This window comes from Convolutriloba macropyga, chromosome 15 (assembly GCF_964194025.1).
Source record: "Convolutriloba macropyga chromosome 15, txConMacr16.3, whole genome shotgun sequence".
Taxonomy (NCBI): domain Eukaryota; kingdom Metazoa; phylum Xenacoelomorpha; order Acoela; family Convolutidae; genus Convolutriloba; species Convolutriloba macropyga.
In genome coordinates, this window is record NC_134482.1 from 41,339,811 (window position 1) to 41,359,947 (window position 20,137).

At 34.6% G+C, this 20,137-nt stretch overlaps 1 protein-coding gene across 2 annotated transcripts in view; it reads left to right on the top strand.

Moving 5' to 3' along the window:
* The first annotated feature begins 878 nt into the window (after positions 1–878).
* The window catches only part of LOC142354377 (uncharacterized), a 49,775-nt gene continuing 30,516 nt past the window's right edge, over positions 879–20,137 (top strand). For both annotated transcript variants that reach the window (XM_075406652.1, XM_075406653.1), the window contains exons 1-2: positions 879–1,281; positions 7,344–7,519. In XM_075406652.1, the coding sequence (XP_075262767.1) occupies positions 1,136–1,281; positions 7,344–7,519 (322 nt within the window). In that variant the 5' untranslated portion in view covers positions 879–1,135. The remainder of the gene's footprint in view (positions 1,282–7,343; positions 7,520–20,137) is intronic.

The window sequence follows — 20,137 nt, forward strand, 5'->3', positions numbered from 1 at the left end:
TTCAGTAACGTGTCAACGATTTTCGAGTTTCTTGTTATTCTCTCATTACAATTCAATAAAACGTCTTGTGATTGAATAAAAATACCAATACTGCAAAAATTGGTCTTTGGCATCTATGCAATTTCAAAAACAAGTCAGAAAAATTGACTTTAGTTAATTTTCGGAGGGTTGCGGGCTTGTTTTTAGGAACATTTCAATATCCCAGCTGTGGAAAAACAAAAGAGCTAATTGTTTTCCAGATTGTTGTTAATGAGCGAAATTGGCTACCCAAAGATTTCTAGGAGCCTTTGGAAAGCATCTTGTAACTCCTGTTGTAAGGTTTGAAGTTGAAGTCTGAAATAAGTGAAATAACCTTTTAAAAAAGGTTTCTCTCAAGCCATTGCTTCATTTGTTTCTCTTAAACAAATCGTTTTTTATATGACATGTTTTCAAATTTGTATGTATATTATTTTCAGAATTTTGCGGTTATAGTAACAGGCAGCATTGCCTTTAAGGCCTTGGAGTGAATCTCTGAGGGACAGTCACGACTGCATACACACCAAACACCACATTCAAACACTCGCTCAATCACGCGTGCTCACAGACGCACAGAACACGTTCATACACTTTCTTAAGACCTCAAAGCCCAAGTTGAGGTTTAAACTTGGATATGTAAAATCTTGTTGTTGGTTCGTGACCAGGGTTAAGTCTAAGATCAAGCTTGGACTGTCATAAGACTTGAGTTCTCAAATCTGATTGGGTAATGTCTCCTTTTGGGCTAATTTTCCTTTTGACTAATTCTCCTTTTGGCTTATATTCACGGCACCGGTCTGGACTAATCGACTTTTGGTTTTAGACCTCTCTCTGGGAAATATTAACATTAACTTGATTCCCTTTGAAATAGATCATACTGCAAATCGATTAAACCTTATTGATACCGGATTAGTGTCATAAATTAAACTATTGTTTTAACTAGGCCTAGTTATAACAAACAAGCCATTAAGCAAACTTCCAAATTTGTCTTATAAACCATTGCTATCATAGAAGACATTTAGAATATTGAAAATTCTAGTTATCGAGGATAAGTTAATTAAAGTTCAAGGTTGAACTTTGATTGTTTTTAGTAAAAATAATAAACGTTCAAATCTAGTTCAGAATGAAATTGAATTTGGCTCCTGTTTTGTTTATAACTGCTGTGCTTTTTTTGTCTGCCGAGACAACTTTTAGGCCAGAGTGGGGTTCACTTTTGTTTTTAATTCCCAATCAACTGACAGACTTGGGGAGAAAATGCGCAACTAAAAGGTACAGCTATTTATCTATTTACTATCCTTCACCTGGGTCGAATTTTTTCGCCCATAAGAACGCAAGAGTGGGGCTGCAATGGGAGGATTTTTTAATGGAAAATGCAGCTCAAAACTTTTACATCTTCTTGGTCTGTCAAGGAGGGTAAAACGGTTTAAGAGTCGGGGTAGTTTCTCCATTACCCTCCGATTCTTACATCCTTTTACCCCCTTTTAGGCCCCCGTTTTTAAACCCAATTTTAGGTCATGGTAATTCCTCAAAAATCCTCCCATTGCACCCCATTGTACCCGACTCTTACATCTAAATTTTGATCAGGAGGATATTTCCTCAAAAGTCCTCGCATTGCAGCCCATTTCAGCCCACTCCTACATCGCAATTTTGGCAGGGGGTAATTCCTCAAAAGTCCTGCCATTGCAGACCTTCTCTTACATCCTTTTGCCCCTGACCAAATTACCCCCTCACTCTTACATCAAGTTACCCCCATAAACAATCTTCCTCTTTCTCCTACTTTTACAACAAAATGGAAGGATCTAAGGGAGGACTTTCGACCCGGGCCAGGAACTAGTAAGAATATACGACATAGCCCGAAAAAGCTGGACTGAAAGCCGAATAGGTTAGATAAAAAATTTTGGAAAACCGACCACTGCAGATAAAACAGATTCATGCAGATAATTCAACTTTAATTTGAGAACAAAACTGATTTCGTCCCCAAAGAAAAAATTTGAGAACAAAATATAAAAACACTCGGAAATCTGCTGTCAAGCACAGTTCTGCAACAAACGGCACAAGAAACTTGGACTTAATATTTAAAATCAACAAAGTTGCAATTAAAAACGTTGGCGAAAAACACAACTACTGATAAAAGGCACATAACAGAACAAAACTGAAAATAAGACGATTTCAGTGCAACATAATCACTTAAAAAAGCTACAATTTAAAAATAAAATTAAGTAGCCCAAAATCTCTTAGTAAGTCACAGCGTAGAACCCAACAAATTAGAGCGAACAACAGCCATATTGGCAAAAGTATCTTTAAAAAGCAACTAATTAAAGCTCTTATTTTTAAGATAAAATTTATGAGTTTAGAGCATTATTATTTTGAAAAAAAAATAGTGACACAAAATCTGAGTGATTGAAATGAGATGAGGAGAAATCAAGAAAGAATTTAAAAAAACAATGCCGAATTTTTAGATCGTAGATTTGCTTTCAGACTTTGGAATCATTGTAATGGGCTTGATCGTTTTATCTTTTTTCCTCTTGTTTATTATAAATGACAGTTTTATTCCGTTTTTATTTTTTCGCTAATTTTTATTTTGTTGTCATGATGCGTAGGTGACAATCTCGAGTGGTGTCAAATTGTGTCAAAAAATTGTTAATAAACCTTTATTCGTGGCACTCCTATTTCAATAATTATGTCTCCTTATTATCAAATTTGACTTTCAAACGTGACGAAACTTCTCACGCCCTCCCAAACAAAAGTCAACTGATAACAGGTTTTGAAATCAAATATACTGCCAGCTGTGATTAAACGAGAAATCCATGAAAATGTTGCTGTGGGCATTCGACATACAAAATTTTGAGATTCGCAAACCTGCAACGCACCAAAATTTGATTTAATTGTTTTTTAGCCGATTCCAATTAGATCAGAACCTATAAAACAGTGCTATGCATGCTTGTTTTCTACTATAACAATAACTATAAAGTATAAAAAATTCTACTACTGAAACATTTTAGGAACCCAATGTTTTCGCCTTGTAAAGTTTTAAAGTTTTCAAAATTGGGCAAACTAAAAAAAAAACAGTAAAGAGAGACAAATTGAGATGAATTCTCGCGATTGGTTTGATAAAACGTTCCTAATTATAAAAAAGAGCCTTCAGATCTACCAATTTATTGACAACTATGTGCATTGTCATCGCCAGTTAAAAAGTTTTTGAGGACTGTAAGTCACGTTTGTCCACATATACCCGTTAATTGGGCAGTGTTGAGAGCAAAACAGGAAATTCATGCTAAACATTAAGTCAAAAATCCCCGAAAATACCAATTTTTGTTTGTCAACAGGCCAATAAAACAGCCTATTACAACAGCTGTCTGTTGATAGGTAAAAATAAACTTTCATGTCAAGGAAAAGCTCTATTTGTAAGACAGCTTAATTAACTTCGGTTGAAGTCCCAGACCAAATCAAGTATGTTTGGAACTAGGATGAACTCACAATGGGGGCGCCGTTCGATAAAAATTGTATAGTCTAAGAACATAAAAAAACGTGCAAAAATCTGCACGTGAACACAAAAAAATCTGGTGAGCACAAGAAATTTTAGACACAACGCTGCAATCTCCGTGGAGTGAAGAAGGCCAAAGGAAAAGAAACTAAATTTAAATGGGATTTCTCAACAGATACTTTTTATAATTTGAAACCAAAGATTTGTAAGGGGGTAACGACGCAAAAATCTGGACACACAATGCTAATTAAGCATCAAGATCTGAACAAAGACGAGAAAATGTGTATATGAAAGTCTGAAAGTCTAAAAGTCTATTTGAGCACAAAAATTTGAAAATAAGCACGTTCCGTCCGGGACGCTCTCGACGTAGATACTAACTATTGGTCTGGGATGGTCTGGATGTGGGAAATTTTGGTCTGTGTTGATGTTGATATTGACAAATTTTATCGGCTACCATGTTGACATAGACACCTTTGTGACATACCAGATTTCATTTTTACATCTAAGAATTTAGCTCGGCTTTTGGTCTCTTTTCCAATAATAACCCGTTTAATATACATTAATACGTACAAGAAGACCGTGGTTGCTCTAATTTTTATTAGAATATACCTAAACTTAGATCATTTCGGAAGTTGGATATTTTGCAAACGAATGTAGTTTGTGTCTATTACTGAAACAATACTGCCAAATTCTCCAATAGAATTGGGCATTAACTCAACTATGCAACAATGGGACTCTAAAATCTTGAATTTTTGACTACAACACTACAAACATTGAAAATACTCCGGTAAAACTATCTAAGGCTAGTTTGGGCCATTTTTATCGTCTGGTCCGATCGTCCAACCAGGATTGACTTTTGCAATTTTGAGTATAATTGTGCCACGGGACAACACCGGAACTTTCACAGCGGAGCTCTGAGTTATTTTACTTCTGTTTGACGATATCAAGATCTGATATGCGCTTTGAGTTCAGTCAATTTGCAAGAAAATAATAATAATGAATAAATTTGTTTTCAGTACCAAATATTCAAGCTTCGAATAATTTCACCAAATTAGAGTATAAAGCGTCGTACTGAACGAATGGTAGGAGGCAATTTGCCTGTTTCAGCACCGTGACAAAGGTATTCATAATTAGATTAAATGTTCGAAATTCATTTAGTTACGTATACTGGGACCATTCAAGAGGAACAGCAAAAGAAGGGGGGTTTAATAACCAATTTTACGCACCAACTGTCTAATTGTTTTTAACTTCACAAAGTTTTCAATACAAGTTTCCCAAAAAATCGGAATCGATTAGGTAATTGTTCAGAAAGGAGTGCAGCAGTTTTTTCAAATCCTTTTCTTTGCAGATTCTCAAAATTTTTATTATATCAAAGTCAAGAGCAGATATGCTATTGTAGAGTATTCTCAATCAAACTGAGATTAGTTTTCGTTTCTTGCGTGGTAATTTTTCTATGAGAGGTATTGTTTTGATTCTCCGTTCAGTGTAGAATAATCTGTCGACTTCCTTGTCAGTTATGAACGAGTTAGTAGATTCACTAGGATGTGATCTTCGGATTACTTTTGATAAAAAATTCCGAAGTCTGCAGCTCAAATGTTGATGGAATTTTGTTTTTTGATCTACAATTACGGAATTCTTTATGTTTTGGGAAACCAAAAACCATTTTGATGAGAAGTTTTGTTGATGTTGTAGTCTTTCAAAAACATTTTTTAATCGCCGTGCCATATTTTAGAATTCCATATTGATACTGTGGTTGAACGTATTGTTTATAAATTTTCAGAGGTAATTCTCTTTGCAGGTATCTTTTTTGTTTGATAAAAAATCGAAATGTATTGGTTACATTTCATTTGAACATAGTCTATGTGCTCTTCAAATGTGAGTTTGTTGTCAATTTTAGCGTCTAAATATTTAACGCATTTGCTCTCCTCAGCTTCATCCCATTTCCAATTAATTTTTTTGTCTGATAAATTGTTGGGTCCTAGCAGAAGTAGTAGTGTTTTCTAATATTTGGTGTCAATTTGTTATTCTCTAGCCAGCTGTAATTAAATTTCAGATCATTTGTATGTTCAGTTTACTCATATTTGCCAAATATGTTTGTGTCATCTGCGTATAACAGAATATTATTGTGCTTTGTATGTCTACGATATCGTTTATATATAATAGAAAAAGAAATGGTCCCAATACTGATCCTTGAGGGACTCCGCACACAATTTTTTTAGTTGAGGATGTTTCTCCTTTATATCGAACGAATTGTTTGAGATCTTTAAGACAAGACTTGAAAAACTCTTCGATTTTGCCTCTCAAACCACAATTGGAACATTTGTTTAGCAATATGCTGTGGTCAACAGTATCAAATGCATTTGAGAGCTGCAGCAAGGTACAATGAGCCCGAACGTTTTTCTCACGTAATCTCTGAATGTTTTCCAGCTTTTCTGTTATGGCATCGACCTTTGATCTCTTACTCAGGAAACCAAATTGTTTTCTGGAGAAAATTTTTTCCCGACAGAAATGACATCAGTCTTCGTTTAATAATTTTTTTTCAAAAATTTTGCCAAAAAGTGGTACTAAATAAATTGGTCTGTAATTGTTAGGCTCATTTGGATCTTCATCCTTGAAAATTGGCACAACTTTTGAAACTTTTAGGCTTTCGGGATAATGTGATTCATCTATGACTTTGTTGAAAATATCTGTGAGGTGTCCAATTATGACTCGATTAATTTTTTTAAAAGATGGTTTATTAAACCCATATAATCGGAACCCTTTTTTCCAACAAGTTGCTGTTTTCGAACTTCACTTCGTCGTTTTGGACCGGCTTTAAAACAAAGGAATCAACAAACCTATTAATCATATTCCCATTATATGGTTTCTCAATTATCTTTGCAAGTGAGGGCCCAGTATTTACAAAGAAAAATAGGGCAAATTCAAGCTGAAATGATTGCAAAACGGTCAAAAACGGCTGAAACCCCTTAATGTGATCGGCTGAAACCCCTTAATGTGATCTCTTGTGACCCTTTGGGTCGTTATTTTATTGTTTCAGATAGCTCTGGGGCGTTATAAAAGCAGCATGAGAAAGTGACTAATGTTTTATTTTGAAAATGTGACACGTTCCAAAGTTTTTCGCAATTCGAAATTTTCTCTGAAGCATATTTGAAAATTTGATCTTGGCTGGTGACTCAACTTGCAAGTGTGATCCAAATCTTGGCCGAGAATTGTCACACTTACAAGACTCGTAATAAAAAGCGCCCTGTACTGGACCCTGTTTTCTGATTTGCCTAAGACCGATATTGATTTGGGTTTCGTTCCCCGGCGGTACACGTGTAGATTTAGACTACTCCTTTCGACATTCGTTATCAATTGTTTCATTTGGTCTTCGGCCTCATTTGAATCAATTAACAATTCATACTTTGCAAAACAGTACTATAATACATACCTGAATAACTTTACCAATTAATTAGTTTTTTAGCTCGTCCGATGATTACTAAGAAAACGTGAAACAATGGTAGCAACAAAAACATCCATTAAACCCATAATTTATATGCACCGTTATAAATATGTAAAATTATCAATTATGGGATAGTCTAGGTTCCTGAAACATATTAGATCCCAGCAAAGATTAAAACCGTTATTTTGTTTACTCATACATAACCTATTCCTGTGCCCCTAGTACGTTATGCACCCCCCCCCCCCCAGTTACAGAGCACGTGCCATTACATAGTAAATCATTATGTCAAAATATAGCACGTGCGTCCGTTGGGGGGGGGGGGGGTGCAAATATTATTCACCCTCTAATTTGGGGGCAAGGGTGGCTCAGAAGGAAAAGAAGTCACCTATGATAACTTGGTTTTAGTTCACATTATTGTCTGGATTGCTACCGAACTTTCCACAGCAAAGCAGAAGACGGTGATTATGAAACCAACATTGATTACGATGCAAGTTTTCCCACTCAGGAAATCGTGACTGAGTTTGGCGTGAAGGTGGCAGAGATTTATGAGAAGATAAATTTCTTCAGCGACTTGATGTCAGGTAATTTTTGAATCCTTTCCCTAAGAATGGGCGCATATTGTTTGTTTTATACGTTTGCTTGTATACAATGCATGCATTTTGTGAAGAGTTTTCGGTCACAAAAAAGCAACCTTCCTAGTTTTTTTTGCACTTTTAAGTATCGTATGAGACAGCATGCTAAGCAAAAAAAACCTGAATTTTTTTTTTGTGCCCCCCCCCCCCAGCTTAGTGGGTGTATTTTATTTACACCCCCAGACACAAATTCCATGTTTTTTACATAATTATTTAGTACGTAATCGCACGTGTTCTGTAATTGTGGCGTGCATAACATACTGGGTGGCACAAACGGGAAACATCCAGAAAAACTATTGGAAACGAATCGGCAGCCTTAATCTAAACCAGCAGAATATTAATAAGGAGCGTTACCAAACAGTGTTCAACAACGGCAAATTAATAAATGCAGCAAAAAAACTAAGAATAAACCTGGGCTGGCCACCCAAAGTGTTTCAGTACTGAACCTCCTTATTTCAATATTAACTTGTTAAATCAGTACTGAAACATCTTATTTACATCAAAAAAGTAGGTCATTATGTCCAGAAAAAACCAGACCTGCTATTCAGACAGTTCAGAAGAATTTCATAGTAAAAACAGTACAGTAAAATTTACAAAAACAAGAAGGCGCCTGCGCATGTCAGAAAAGCATGCCTTGAACTGAAATTTTCTCATTAAGATTTTTGTGTTCTCATCACTTTGCAATGAAAACTCTTTTTGTTGTTGTTTTGATTTTATGTAGCTTTATCAGTACACTTGCATTCTGTCACTATTTGCAAAGTCTCTCGCCCGTCTGCTGAGTTGACTTCTATTCGATGTATATTTACTTTTGTACATTGTCTTCTAAATTGTGATGTGATGTGAAAATGGATTTGGTGTGATGTCGTATGATGTGAATATGCCTGTTGTATGATGTAATACAATATGAATACACCGGTGGTGTGATGCACAATTAGTGCTGTAACTGGTTAAAAACAGTGAGTTTTATGCTCAAATTCAGAGCTGAAACAGGTTCAAAACAGAAAGATTTTAGGCTGACAAGAGTTAAAAGATAACGTTAATCAGGCTGAAAATTGCATGATAATATTTATGAACAGATAAAAATCAGGTTAAAATCAGAATTACAATTTTACTCTGAAAAAGATTTATCACCTTAGGTTTTGACATGAAAAAAATCTATACAATTGTAAAAAATGTATATATACAGTCACTGGATTTACAATGGTTCAGAACTGCAATGTTCAGGGTCAGTCAGGGTAATAATTAAAAACATTAGCTTCACTTTGTAATACATTAATTTATCTTCTAAGTACGTTACCCTAACATATTTGTAAAACATTAAATTGGATTTGAAATATTTTATCTCATTTTTAATTGATTAAATTTTGCCTCTATTAAATCATTAACTCGTTACCTTGTTGTACATTAGGGTAACCTTTTAAATACCTTATCTATTTTTTTAATTCATTCAATTAACTTTGTAATACATTAACTTAACTTTACAATACACAACTTTAACAATTTCATGCAGTAAGTGAAACTTGCAGTATATTAAACTATTTTTAATGCATTATCTCAAAAAAGGTGTGTTTTGACTTCTACAACTTGCTACGTCTGAATATGTCAGTACTAATCGCTCTTGGTTATCTTGCCAAGATCTTTTTTTATGATACCCATGCAAAGATCCTGCAATTTTCCTTATATCTTGATGATATATTGTCATGCAACTTGACAGGATATTGTTAAGATTAACCTACCTTTAGTATGTTTCTTATAAAAATTTCTGTTCATTGTTGTTGCATCAAAAAAGTACGTTGCCTTGCAGAGAAAAATGTAACTTCTAAACCACCATCTCTTTCAAGAAATAATTAATGGTGTTTTTTTATCATTATAACTCAGGGAACCTATTGGTCCTTTATATGATTATTTAAATCAGAGAGTTCAGGTTTGCTCTCTCTCTCTCTCTCTCTCTCGTTTCATTGGATACTGCCAATTATGTTCCAATTAGCTCTTGCTGTCTTGACAATTTTTCATACCCTTTTGATTGAATAATTTTCTAAAATGCTAAATAACAGAACAAAACTTCAGCGTTGTCATAAATCTCTACTTATAATTCCACAATAAAAAGAAAGTGAGATAAGAGTGGCAAAAATTTGCAGCCTGACCAAAAAAACATTGATCCTAGTTGCGTAAGTAATGTAAAGTGTACAGGACCACAACACGGCTGCTATCGCAGTAGAGAGATTCACAAGCAGAGCTTTAACAAAAGTGTAATTGTTTTTTTAAAGTTCCTTTCGGCTTATATTAGTTGCACTACCTACAAATTTCTCTAGATGATTAGGGTATTTTCTCTCAACTTTTTCTCACCGCTGTTAATTTAGCAGAAGTGACATGAAATAGTGACAGAAAATAAAAATGTAATCTAAAAACCTAGTTCTTACACTCCCTACTTTATGTTTTTGAAGTATTAATAAGGAACTGACGATCTATTTTATCAATGAAATTTGCAACTCCTCCAATTGCAACGAGAATGATTTTGCGAATACCGCTATATGGTTTACAGTCAACGAGAAATCATCAAATTGTGAGGCGAATTCGAATAGTTAAATATCCTTGAGAGGGTAACCGTTTGCTATTTTTTCAAATCAACTACCGTTCTGTTTGTAACATCCGCACATTATGCATCTCTGTGTCCTTGATTAGACTATTTTTTCCGGCGTAGCACTATTTTTTTATCAACTCTTCATATAGCATTACTTGACAACAACAGCTAAAAATTGCCGGAATCAGAAAGCAAGACTTCACCGCTGTTTCGGCTTTTTTGTTGAATCCTAATAAGTTATTTCATCAATAATTTTTTGAACAGTTCTTATGGCAATAATAGTTGGCAAAAAAACTACACGGTGGTTGACGCCCGGCCAACGTTAATGTATGACAAATTTAAAGTAAGGTCCGAACTCAAGCTAATGCAGTAATAAGTTAAGTTAATGTATTCGAAACACGAAATAAGATACTAAATTAGTTGAGTTAAAACATTAAAAATGGTTTAATGCATTAAGTGGGCGCAACGCTTAAAACTCCAGCGAAGATTATTTAATGGAAACCGCTAAAAACGATGTTGCTGTGCAACTCACAGACTTACAGATAATATAGTTTGAAAGTACTCTGGTTTTTATACGGTATCTAGGCAACCAATGCTTTCAAGTACAGTGCGACAGATCGCTCAAAGAAATCAGCAAAACCAAACTCAAATCTCAACATTTAAAAACTCAAAATAAGTGGCTTTTTTCGCAACGGCATGTTGGCAAAAATTTAAACATAAAACGCGAGAAAAACGGAAGTTTTTAATTTGCAATAAATTATTCATATTCAATCAACAAAATTAGCACAAACATTTGGCTGGATCTGTGGTATTACCCAACTGTGCTATTAGCTAACTCCATGTAATGTTAAAGAATTAGAGCTTAAATGACCCAAACCTTCTATCCCCATCTATTATTGCGATGAAAGAGAATTACAAATATCATTTATTCCCTAGACGAGCAAGGATGGTTATCTTACAAGATCTTGCAAGATTCTTGCAAATAACGTTTATCTTGCAAGATCTTGCAAGATACTTGCAAATAACGCTAATCTTGCAAGATGCAAGATCCGGACGCTTACCTTGCAAGAATCTTACAAGAATCTTGCAAGATAGACGTCCCAAAATTTTAAATATAAAAGAAGAATTCTAAACCCCAATTAACTCAAAGACCATGTTATCTTATGATTTCAGTCCATTGAAGGGAGCTCTCGGTTCAACGGAAAGTTCTATATTGATGATATTGACGAAAATCGTAAATGGTCACATTTCTCATCCTTCTAATCCTTTCTAAGTTCTTCCTATAGCCAATTGACACTCCCACTGAGGTTTGCACACAGTTTAAAATCAAAAAATGGGGTCCAAAAATTTTTTGCCTTATATTAATTTTTCTCTCTGTCCTCAACGGAAAGTTTCATATAAACTTTGCCGTCGATAACGTATTTGACATACTCTTTTCCACAAAAATAATTCAATGATCATTTTAATGGTTTGTTCTGTTCACACCAAGCGTGAATGATGTGTTAAGCACTAAAAATGGTCATAAGAAAGCCCCCAGAACGTTTCAGTTTATCATATATAATGATTTAATCGACTTTTTTTTATCTGTAAACGATAATTTTCTGTGAGTGCATTCGCTTTGGATCATTATTATGTTGCCATTACCACCAGAAACAATTGTCAGTGTTAATTTGATACTGATAAAAGACATATTTCCTGCTAAAATGTCAATCAAACGTTTTGACTGGTGATAACATAGCATTTTTCACTGGTTCGAGGTGTACCTGGCGAAAATCGTAAATGGTCACATTTCTCATCCTTCTAATCCCTTCTAAATTCCTCCTATAGCCAAAAGACACTCCCACTGAAGTTTGCACACAGTTTAAAATCAAAAAATGGGGTCGAAAAGTTTTTTGCCTAATATTAATTTTTCTCTCGGTCCTCAACGGAAAGTTTCATATAAACTTTGCCTCGATAACGTATTTGACATACTCGTCTCCACAAAAATAATTCAATGATCCTTTAAATGGTTTGTTCTGTTCACACCAAGCGTGAATGATGTCGTAAGCACTAAAAATGGTCATAAAAAAGCCCCCAGAATGTTTCAGCTTATGATATATAATGATTTAATCGACTTTTTTATCGGTAAACGATAATTTTCTGTGAGTGCATTCGCTTTGGATCATTATTATTATGTTGCGATTACCACCAGAAACAATTGTCAGTGTTAACTTGAGACTGATAAAAGACATATTTCTTGCTAAAAAGTCAATCAAACGATTTGACTGGTGATAACATAGCATTTTTCACTGGTTCAAGGTGTACCTGGCGAAAATCGTAAATGGTCACATTTCTCATCCTTCTAATCCTTTCTAAATTCTTCCTATAGCCAAAAGACACTCCCACTGAGGTTTGCACACAGTTTAAAATCAAAAAATGGGGTCCAAAAATTTTTTGCCTAATATTAATTTTTCTCTCGGTCCTCAACGGAAAGTTTCATTAAAACTTTGCCTCGGTAACGTATTTGACATACTCGTCTCCACAAAAATATTTCAATGATCCTTTTAATGGTTTGTTCTGTTCACACCAAGCGTGAATGGTGTCGTAAGCACTAAAAATGGTCATAAAAAATCACCCAGAAGGCTTCAGCTTATGATATATAATGATTTAATCGGCTTTTTTATCGGTAAACGATAATTTTCTGTGAGTGCATTCGCTTTGGATCATTATTATGTTGCGATTACCACCAGAAACAATTGTCAGTGTTAATTTGAGACTGATAAAAGACATATTTCTTGCTAAAAAGTCAATCAAACGATTTGACTGGTGATAACATAGCATTTTTCACTGGTTCAAGGTGTACCTAGCGAAAATCGTAAATGGTCACATTTCTCATCCTTCTAATCCTTTCTAAATTCTTCCTATAGCCAAAAGACACTCCCACTGAGGTTTGCACACAGTTTAAAATCAAAAAATGGGTTCCAAAAATTTTTTGCCTAATATTAATTTTTCTCTCGGTCCTCAACGGAAAGTTTCATATAAACTTTGCCTCGATAACGTATTTGACATACTCGTTTCCACAAAAATAACTCAATGATCATTTTAATGGTTTGTTCTGTTCACACCAAGCGTGAATGATGTCGTAAGCACTAAAAATGGTCATAAAAAAGCACCCAGAAGGTTTCAGCTTATGATATATAATGATTTAATCGACTTTTTTATCGGTAAACGATAATTTTCTGTGAGTGCATTCGCTTTGGATCATTATTATGTTGCGATTACCACCAGAAACAATTGTCAGTGTTAATTTGAGACTGATAAAAGACATATTTCTTGCTAAAAAGTCAATCAAACGATTTGACTGGTGATAACATAGCATTTTTCACTGGTTCGAGGTGTACCTGGCGAAAATCGTAAATGGTCACATTTCTCATCCTTCTAATCCCTTCTAAATTCCTCCTATAGCCAAAAGACACTCCCACTGAAGTTTGCACACAGTTTAAAATCAAAAAATGGGGTCGAAAAGTTTTTTGCCTAATATTAATTTTTCTCTCGGTCCTCAACGGAAAGTTTCATATAAACTTTGCCTCGATAACGTATTTGACATACTCGTCTCCACAAAAATAATTCAATGATCCTTTAAATGGTTTGTTCTGTTCACACCAAGCGTGAATGATGTCGTAAGCACTAAAAATGGTCATAAAAAAGCCCCCAGAATGTTTCAGCTTATGATATATAATGATTTAATCGACTTTTTTATCGGTAAACGATAATTTTCTGTGAGTGCATTCGCTTTGGATCATTATTATGTTGCGATTACCACCAGAAACAATTGTCAGTGTTAACTTGAGACTGATAAAAGACATATTTCTTGCTAAAAAGTCAATCAAACGATTTGACTGGTGATAACATAGCATTTTTCACTGGTTCAAGGTGTACCTGGCGAAAATCGTAAATGGTCACATTTCTCATCCTTCTAATCCTTTCTAAATTCTTCCTATAGCCAAAAGACACTCCCACTGAGGTTTGCACACAGTTTAAAATCAAAAAATGGGGTCCAAAAATTTTTTGCCTAATATTAATTTTTCTCTCGGTCCTCAACGGAAAGTTTCATTAAAACTTTGCCTCGGTAACGTATTTGACATACTCGTCTCCACAAAAATAATTCAATGATCCTTTTAATGGTTTGTTCTGTTCACACCAAGCGTGAATGGTGTCGTAAGCACTAAAAATGGTCATAAAAAATCACCCAGAAGGCTTCAGCTTATGATATATAATGATTTAATCGACTTTTTTATCGGTAAACGATAATTTTCTGTGAGTGCATTCGCTTTGGATCATTATTATGTTGCGATTACCACCAGAAACAATTGTCAGTGTTAATTTGAGACTGATAAAAGACATATTTCTTGCTAAAAAGTCAATCAAACGATTTGACTGGTGATAACATAGCATTTTTCACTGGTTCAAGGTGTACCTAGCGAAAATCGTAAATGGCCACATTTCTCATCCTTCTAATCCTTTCTAAATTCTTCCTATAGCCAAAAGACACTCCCACTGAGGTTTGCACACAGTTTAAAATCAAAAAATGGGTTCCAAAAATTTTTTGCCTAATATTAATTTTTCTCTCGGTCCTCAACGGAAAGTTTCATATAAACTTTGCCTCGATAACGTATTTGACATACTCGTTTCCACAAAAATAACTCAAAGATCATTTTAATGGTTTGTTCTGTTCACACCAAGCGTGAATGATGTCGTAAGCACTAAAAATGGTCATAAAAAAGCACCCAGAAGGTTTCAGCTTATGATATATAATGATTTAATCGACTTTTTTATCGGTAAACGATAATTTTCTGTGAGTGCATTCGCTTTGGATCACTATTATGTTGCAATTACCACCAGAAACAATTGTCAGTGTTAATTTGAGACTGATAAAAGACATATTTCTTGCTAAAAAGTCAATCAAACGATTTGACTGGTGATAACATAGCATTTTTCACTGGTTCAAGGTGTACCTAGCGAAAATCGTAAATGGTCACATTTCTCACCCTTCTAATCCTTTCTAAGTTCTTCCTATAGCCAAACGACACTCCCACTGAGGTTTGCACACAGTTTAAAATCAAAAAATGGGGTCCAAAAAATTTTTGCCTTATATTAATTTTTCTCTCGGTCCTCAACGGAAAGTTTCATATAAACTTTGCCGTCGATAACGTATTTGACATACTCTTTTCCACAAAAAATAGTTCAATGATCACTTTAATGGTTTGCTCGGTTCACACCAAGCGTGAATGATGTGTTAAGCACTAAAAATTGTCATAAAAAAGCCCCCAGAACGTTTCAGTTTATGATATATAATGATTTAATCGACTTTTTTATCTGTAAACGATAATTTTCTGTGAGTGCATTCGCTTTGGATCATTATTATGTTGCGATTACCACCAGAAACAAATGTCAGTGTTAATTTGAGACTGATAAAAGACATTTTTCTTGCTAAAAAGTCAATCAAACGTTTTGACTGGTGATAACATAGCATTTTTCACTGGTTCGAGGTGTACCTGGCGAAAATCGTAAATGGTCACATTTCTCATCCTTCTAATCCCTTCTAAATTCCTCCTATAGCCAAAAGACACTCCCACTGAAGTTTGCACACAGTTTAAAATCAAAAAATGGGGTCGAAAAGTTTTTTGCCTAATATTAATTTTTCTCTCGGTCCTCAACGGAAAGTTTCATATAAACTTTGCCTCGGTAACGTATTTGACATACTCGTCTCCACAAAAAATAGTTCAATGATCACTTTAATGGTTTGTTCGGTTCACACCAAGCGTGAAGGATGTGTTAAGCACTAAAAATGGTCATAAAAAAGCCCCCAGAACGTTTCAGTTTTTGATATATAATGATTTAATCGACTTTTTTTATCTGTAAACGATAATTTTCTGTGAGTGCAATCGCTTTGGATCATTATTATGTTGCGATTACCACCAGAAACAAATGTCAGTGTTAATTTGAGACTGATAAAAGACATTTTTCTTGCTAAAAAGTCAATCAAACGTTTTGACTGGTGATAACATAGCATTTTTCACTGGTTCGAGGTGTACCTGGCGAAAATCGTAAATGGTCACATTTCTCATCCTTCTAATCCCTTCTAAATTCCTCCTATAGCCAAAAGACACTCCCACTGAAGTTTGCACACAGTTTAAAATCAAAAAATGGGGTCGAAAAGTTTTTTGCCTAATATTAATTTTTCTCTCGGTCCTCAACGGAAAGTTTCATATAAACTTTGCCTCGGTAACGTATTTGACATACTCGTCTCCACAAAAAATAGTTCAATGATCACTTTAATGGTTTGTTCGGTTCACACCAAGCGTGAAGGATGTGTTAAGCACTAAAAATGGTCATAAAAAAGCCCCCAGAACGTTTCAGTTTATGATATATAATGATTTAATCGACTTTTTTATCTGTAAACGATAATTTTCTGTGAGTGCATTCGCTTTGGATCATTATTATGTTGCGATTACCACCAGAAACAAATGTCAGTGTTAATTTGAGACTGATAAAAGACATTTTTCTTGCTAAAAAGTCAATCAAACGTTTTGACTGGTGATAACATAGCATTTTTCACTGGTTCGAGGTGTACCTGGCGAAAATCGTAAATGGTCACATTTCTCATCCTTCTAATCCCTTCTAAATTCCTCCTATAGCCTAAAGACACTCCCACTGAAGTTTGCACACAGTTTAAAATCAAAAAATGGGGTCGAAAAGTTTTTTGCCTAATATTAATTTTTCTCTCGGTCCTCAACGGAAAGTTTCATATAAACTTTGCCTCGGTAACGTATTTGACATACTCGTCTCCACAAAAAATAGTTCAATGATCACTTTAATGGTTTGTTCGGTTCACACCAAGCGTGAAGGATGTGTTAAGCACTAAAAATGGTCATAAAAAAGCCCCCAGAACGTTTCAGTTTTTGATATATAATGATTTAATCGACTTTTTTTATCTGTAAACGATAATTTTCTGTGAGTGCAATCGCTTTGGATCATTATTATGTTGCGATTACCACCAGAAACAAATGTCAGTGTTAATTTGAGACTGATAAAAGACATTTTTCTTGCTAAAAAGTCAATCAAACGTTTTGACTGGTGATAACATAGCATTTTTCACTGGTTCGAGGTGTACCTGGCGAAAATCGTAAATGGTCACATTTCTCATCCTTCTAATCCCTTCTAAATTCCTCCTATAGCCAAAAGACACTCCCACTGAAGTTTGCACACAGTTTAAAATCAAAAAAAGGGTCCAAAAATTTTTTGCCTTTTATTAATTTTTCTCTCGGTCCTCAACGGAAATTTTCATATAAACTTTGCCGTCGATAACGTATTTGACATACTCTTTTCCACAAAAATAGTTCAATGATCATTTTAATGGTTTGTTCGGTTCACACCAAGCGTGAATGATGTGTTAAGCACTAAAAATTGTCATAAAAAAGCCCCCAGAACGTTTCAGTTTATGATATATAATGATTTAATCGACTTTTTTATCTGTAAACGATAATTTTCTGTGAGTGCATTCGCTTTGGATCATTATTATGTTGCGATTACCACCAGAAACAAATGTCAGTGTTAATTTGAGACTGATAAAAGACATTTTTCTTGCTAAAAAGTCAATCAAACGTTTTGACTGGTGATAACATAGCATTTTTCACTGGTTCAAGGTGTACCTAGCGAAAATCGTAAATGGTCACATTTCTCACCCTTCTAATCCTTTCTAAGTTCTTCCTATAGCCAAACGACACTCCCACTGAGGTTTGCACACAGTTTAAAATCAAAAAATGGGGTCCAAAAATTTTTTGCCTTATATTAATTTTTCTCTCGGTCCTCAACGGAAAGTTTCATATAAACTTTGCCGTCGATAACGTATTTGACATACTCTTTTCCACAAAAAATAGTTCAATGATCACTTTAATGGTTTGTTCGGTTCACACCAAGCGTGAAGGATGTGTTAAGCAGTAAAAATGGTCATAAAAAAGCCCCCAGAACGTTTCAGTTTTTGATATATAATGATTTAATCGACTTTTTTTATCTGTAAACGATAATTTTCTGTGAGTGCATTCGCTTTGGATCATTATTATGTTGCGATTACCACCAGAAACAATTGTCAGTGTTAATTTGAGACTGATAAAAGACATATTTCCTGCTAAAAAGTCAATCAAACGTTTTGACTGGTGATAACATAGCATTTTTCACTGGTTCAAGGTGTACCTGGCGAAAATCGTAAATGGTCGCATTTCTCATCCTTCTAATCCTTTCTAAGTTCTTCCTATAGCCAAACGACACTCCCACTGAGGTTTGCACACAGTTTAAAATCAAAAAAAGGGGTCCAAAAATTTTTTGCCTTTTATTAATTTTTCTCTCGGTCCTCAACGGAAATTTTCATATAAACTTTGCCGTCGATAACGTATTTGACATACTCTTTTCCACAAAAATAGTTCAATGATCATTTTAATGGTTTGTTCGGTTTACACCAAGCGTGAATGATGTCGTAAGCACTAAAAATGGTCATACAAAAGCATCCAGTACGTTTCAGCTTATGATATATAATGATTTAATCGACTTTTTTATCTGTAAACGATAATTTTCTGTGAGTGCATTCGCTTTGGATCATTATTATGTTGCGATTACCACCAGAAACAAATGTCAGTGTTAGTTTGAGACTGATAAAAGACATTTTTCTTGCTAAAAAGTCAATCAAACGTTTTGACTGGTGATAACATAGCATTTTTCACTGGTTCAAGGTGTAATTGGCGAAAATCGTAAATGGTCGCATTTCTCATCCTTCTAATCCTTTCTAAGTTCCTCCTATAGCCAAACGACACTCCCACTGAGGTTTGCACACAGTTTAAAATCAAAAAAAGGGGTCCAAAAATTTTTTGCCTTATTTTAATTTTTCTCTCCGTCCTCAACGGAAAGTTTCATATAAACTTTGCCGTCGATAACGTATTTGAAATACTCATTTCCAAAAACATAGTTCAATGATACTTTTAATGGTTTGTTCGGTTCACACCAAGCGTGAATGATGTGTTAAGCACTAAAAATTGTCATAAAAAAGCCCCCAGAACGTTTCAGTTTATGATATATAATGATTTAATCGACTTTTTTATCTGTAAACGATAATTTTCTGTGAGTGCATTCGCTTTGGATCATTATTATGTTGCGATTACCACCAGAAACAAATGTCAGTGTTAATTTGAGACTGATAAAAGACATTTTTCTTGCTAAAAAGTCAATCAAACGTTTTGACTGGTGATAACATAGCATTTTTCACTGGTTCAAGGTGTAATTGGCGAAAATCGTAAATGGTCGCATTTCTCATCCTTCTAATCCTTTCTAAGTTCTTCCTATAGCCAAACGACACTCCCACTGAGGTTTGCACACAGTTTAAAATCAAAAAAAGGGGTCCAAAAATTTTTTGCCTTATTTTAATTTTTCTCTCGGTCCTCAACGGAAAGTTTCATATAAACTTTGCCGTCGATAACGTATTTGAAATACTCATTTCCAAAAACATAGTTCAATGATCTTTTTAATGGTTTGTTCGGTTCACACCAAGCGTGAATGATGTGTTAAGCACTAAAAATTGTCATAAAAAAGCCCCCAGAACGTTTCAGTTTATGATATATAATGATTTAGTCGACTTTTTTATCTGTAAACGATAATTTTCTGTGAGTGCATTCGCTTTGGATCATTATTATGTTGCCATTACCACCAGAAACAATTGTCAGTGTTAATTTGAGACTGATACAAGACATATTTTCCGCTAAAAAGTCAATTAAACGTTTTGATTGGTGATAACATAGCATTTTTCACTAGGTTCAAGGTGTACCTGGCGAAAATCGTAAATGGTCACATTTCTCATCCTTCTAATCCTTTCTAAGTTCTTCCTATAGCCAAACGACACTCTCACTGAAACTTGCACACAGTTTAAAATCAAAAAATGGGGTCCAAAATTGTTTTGCCTT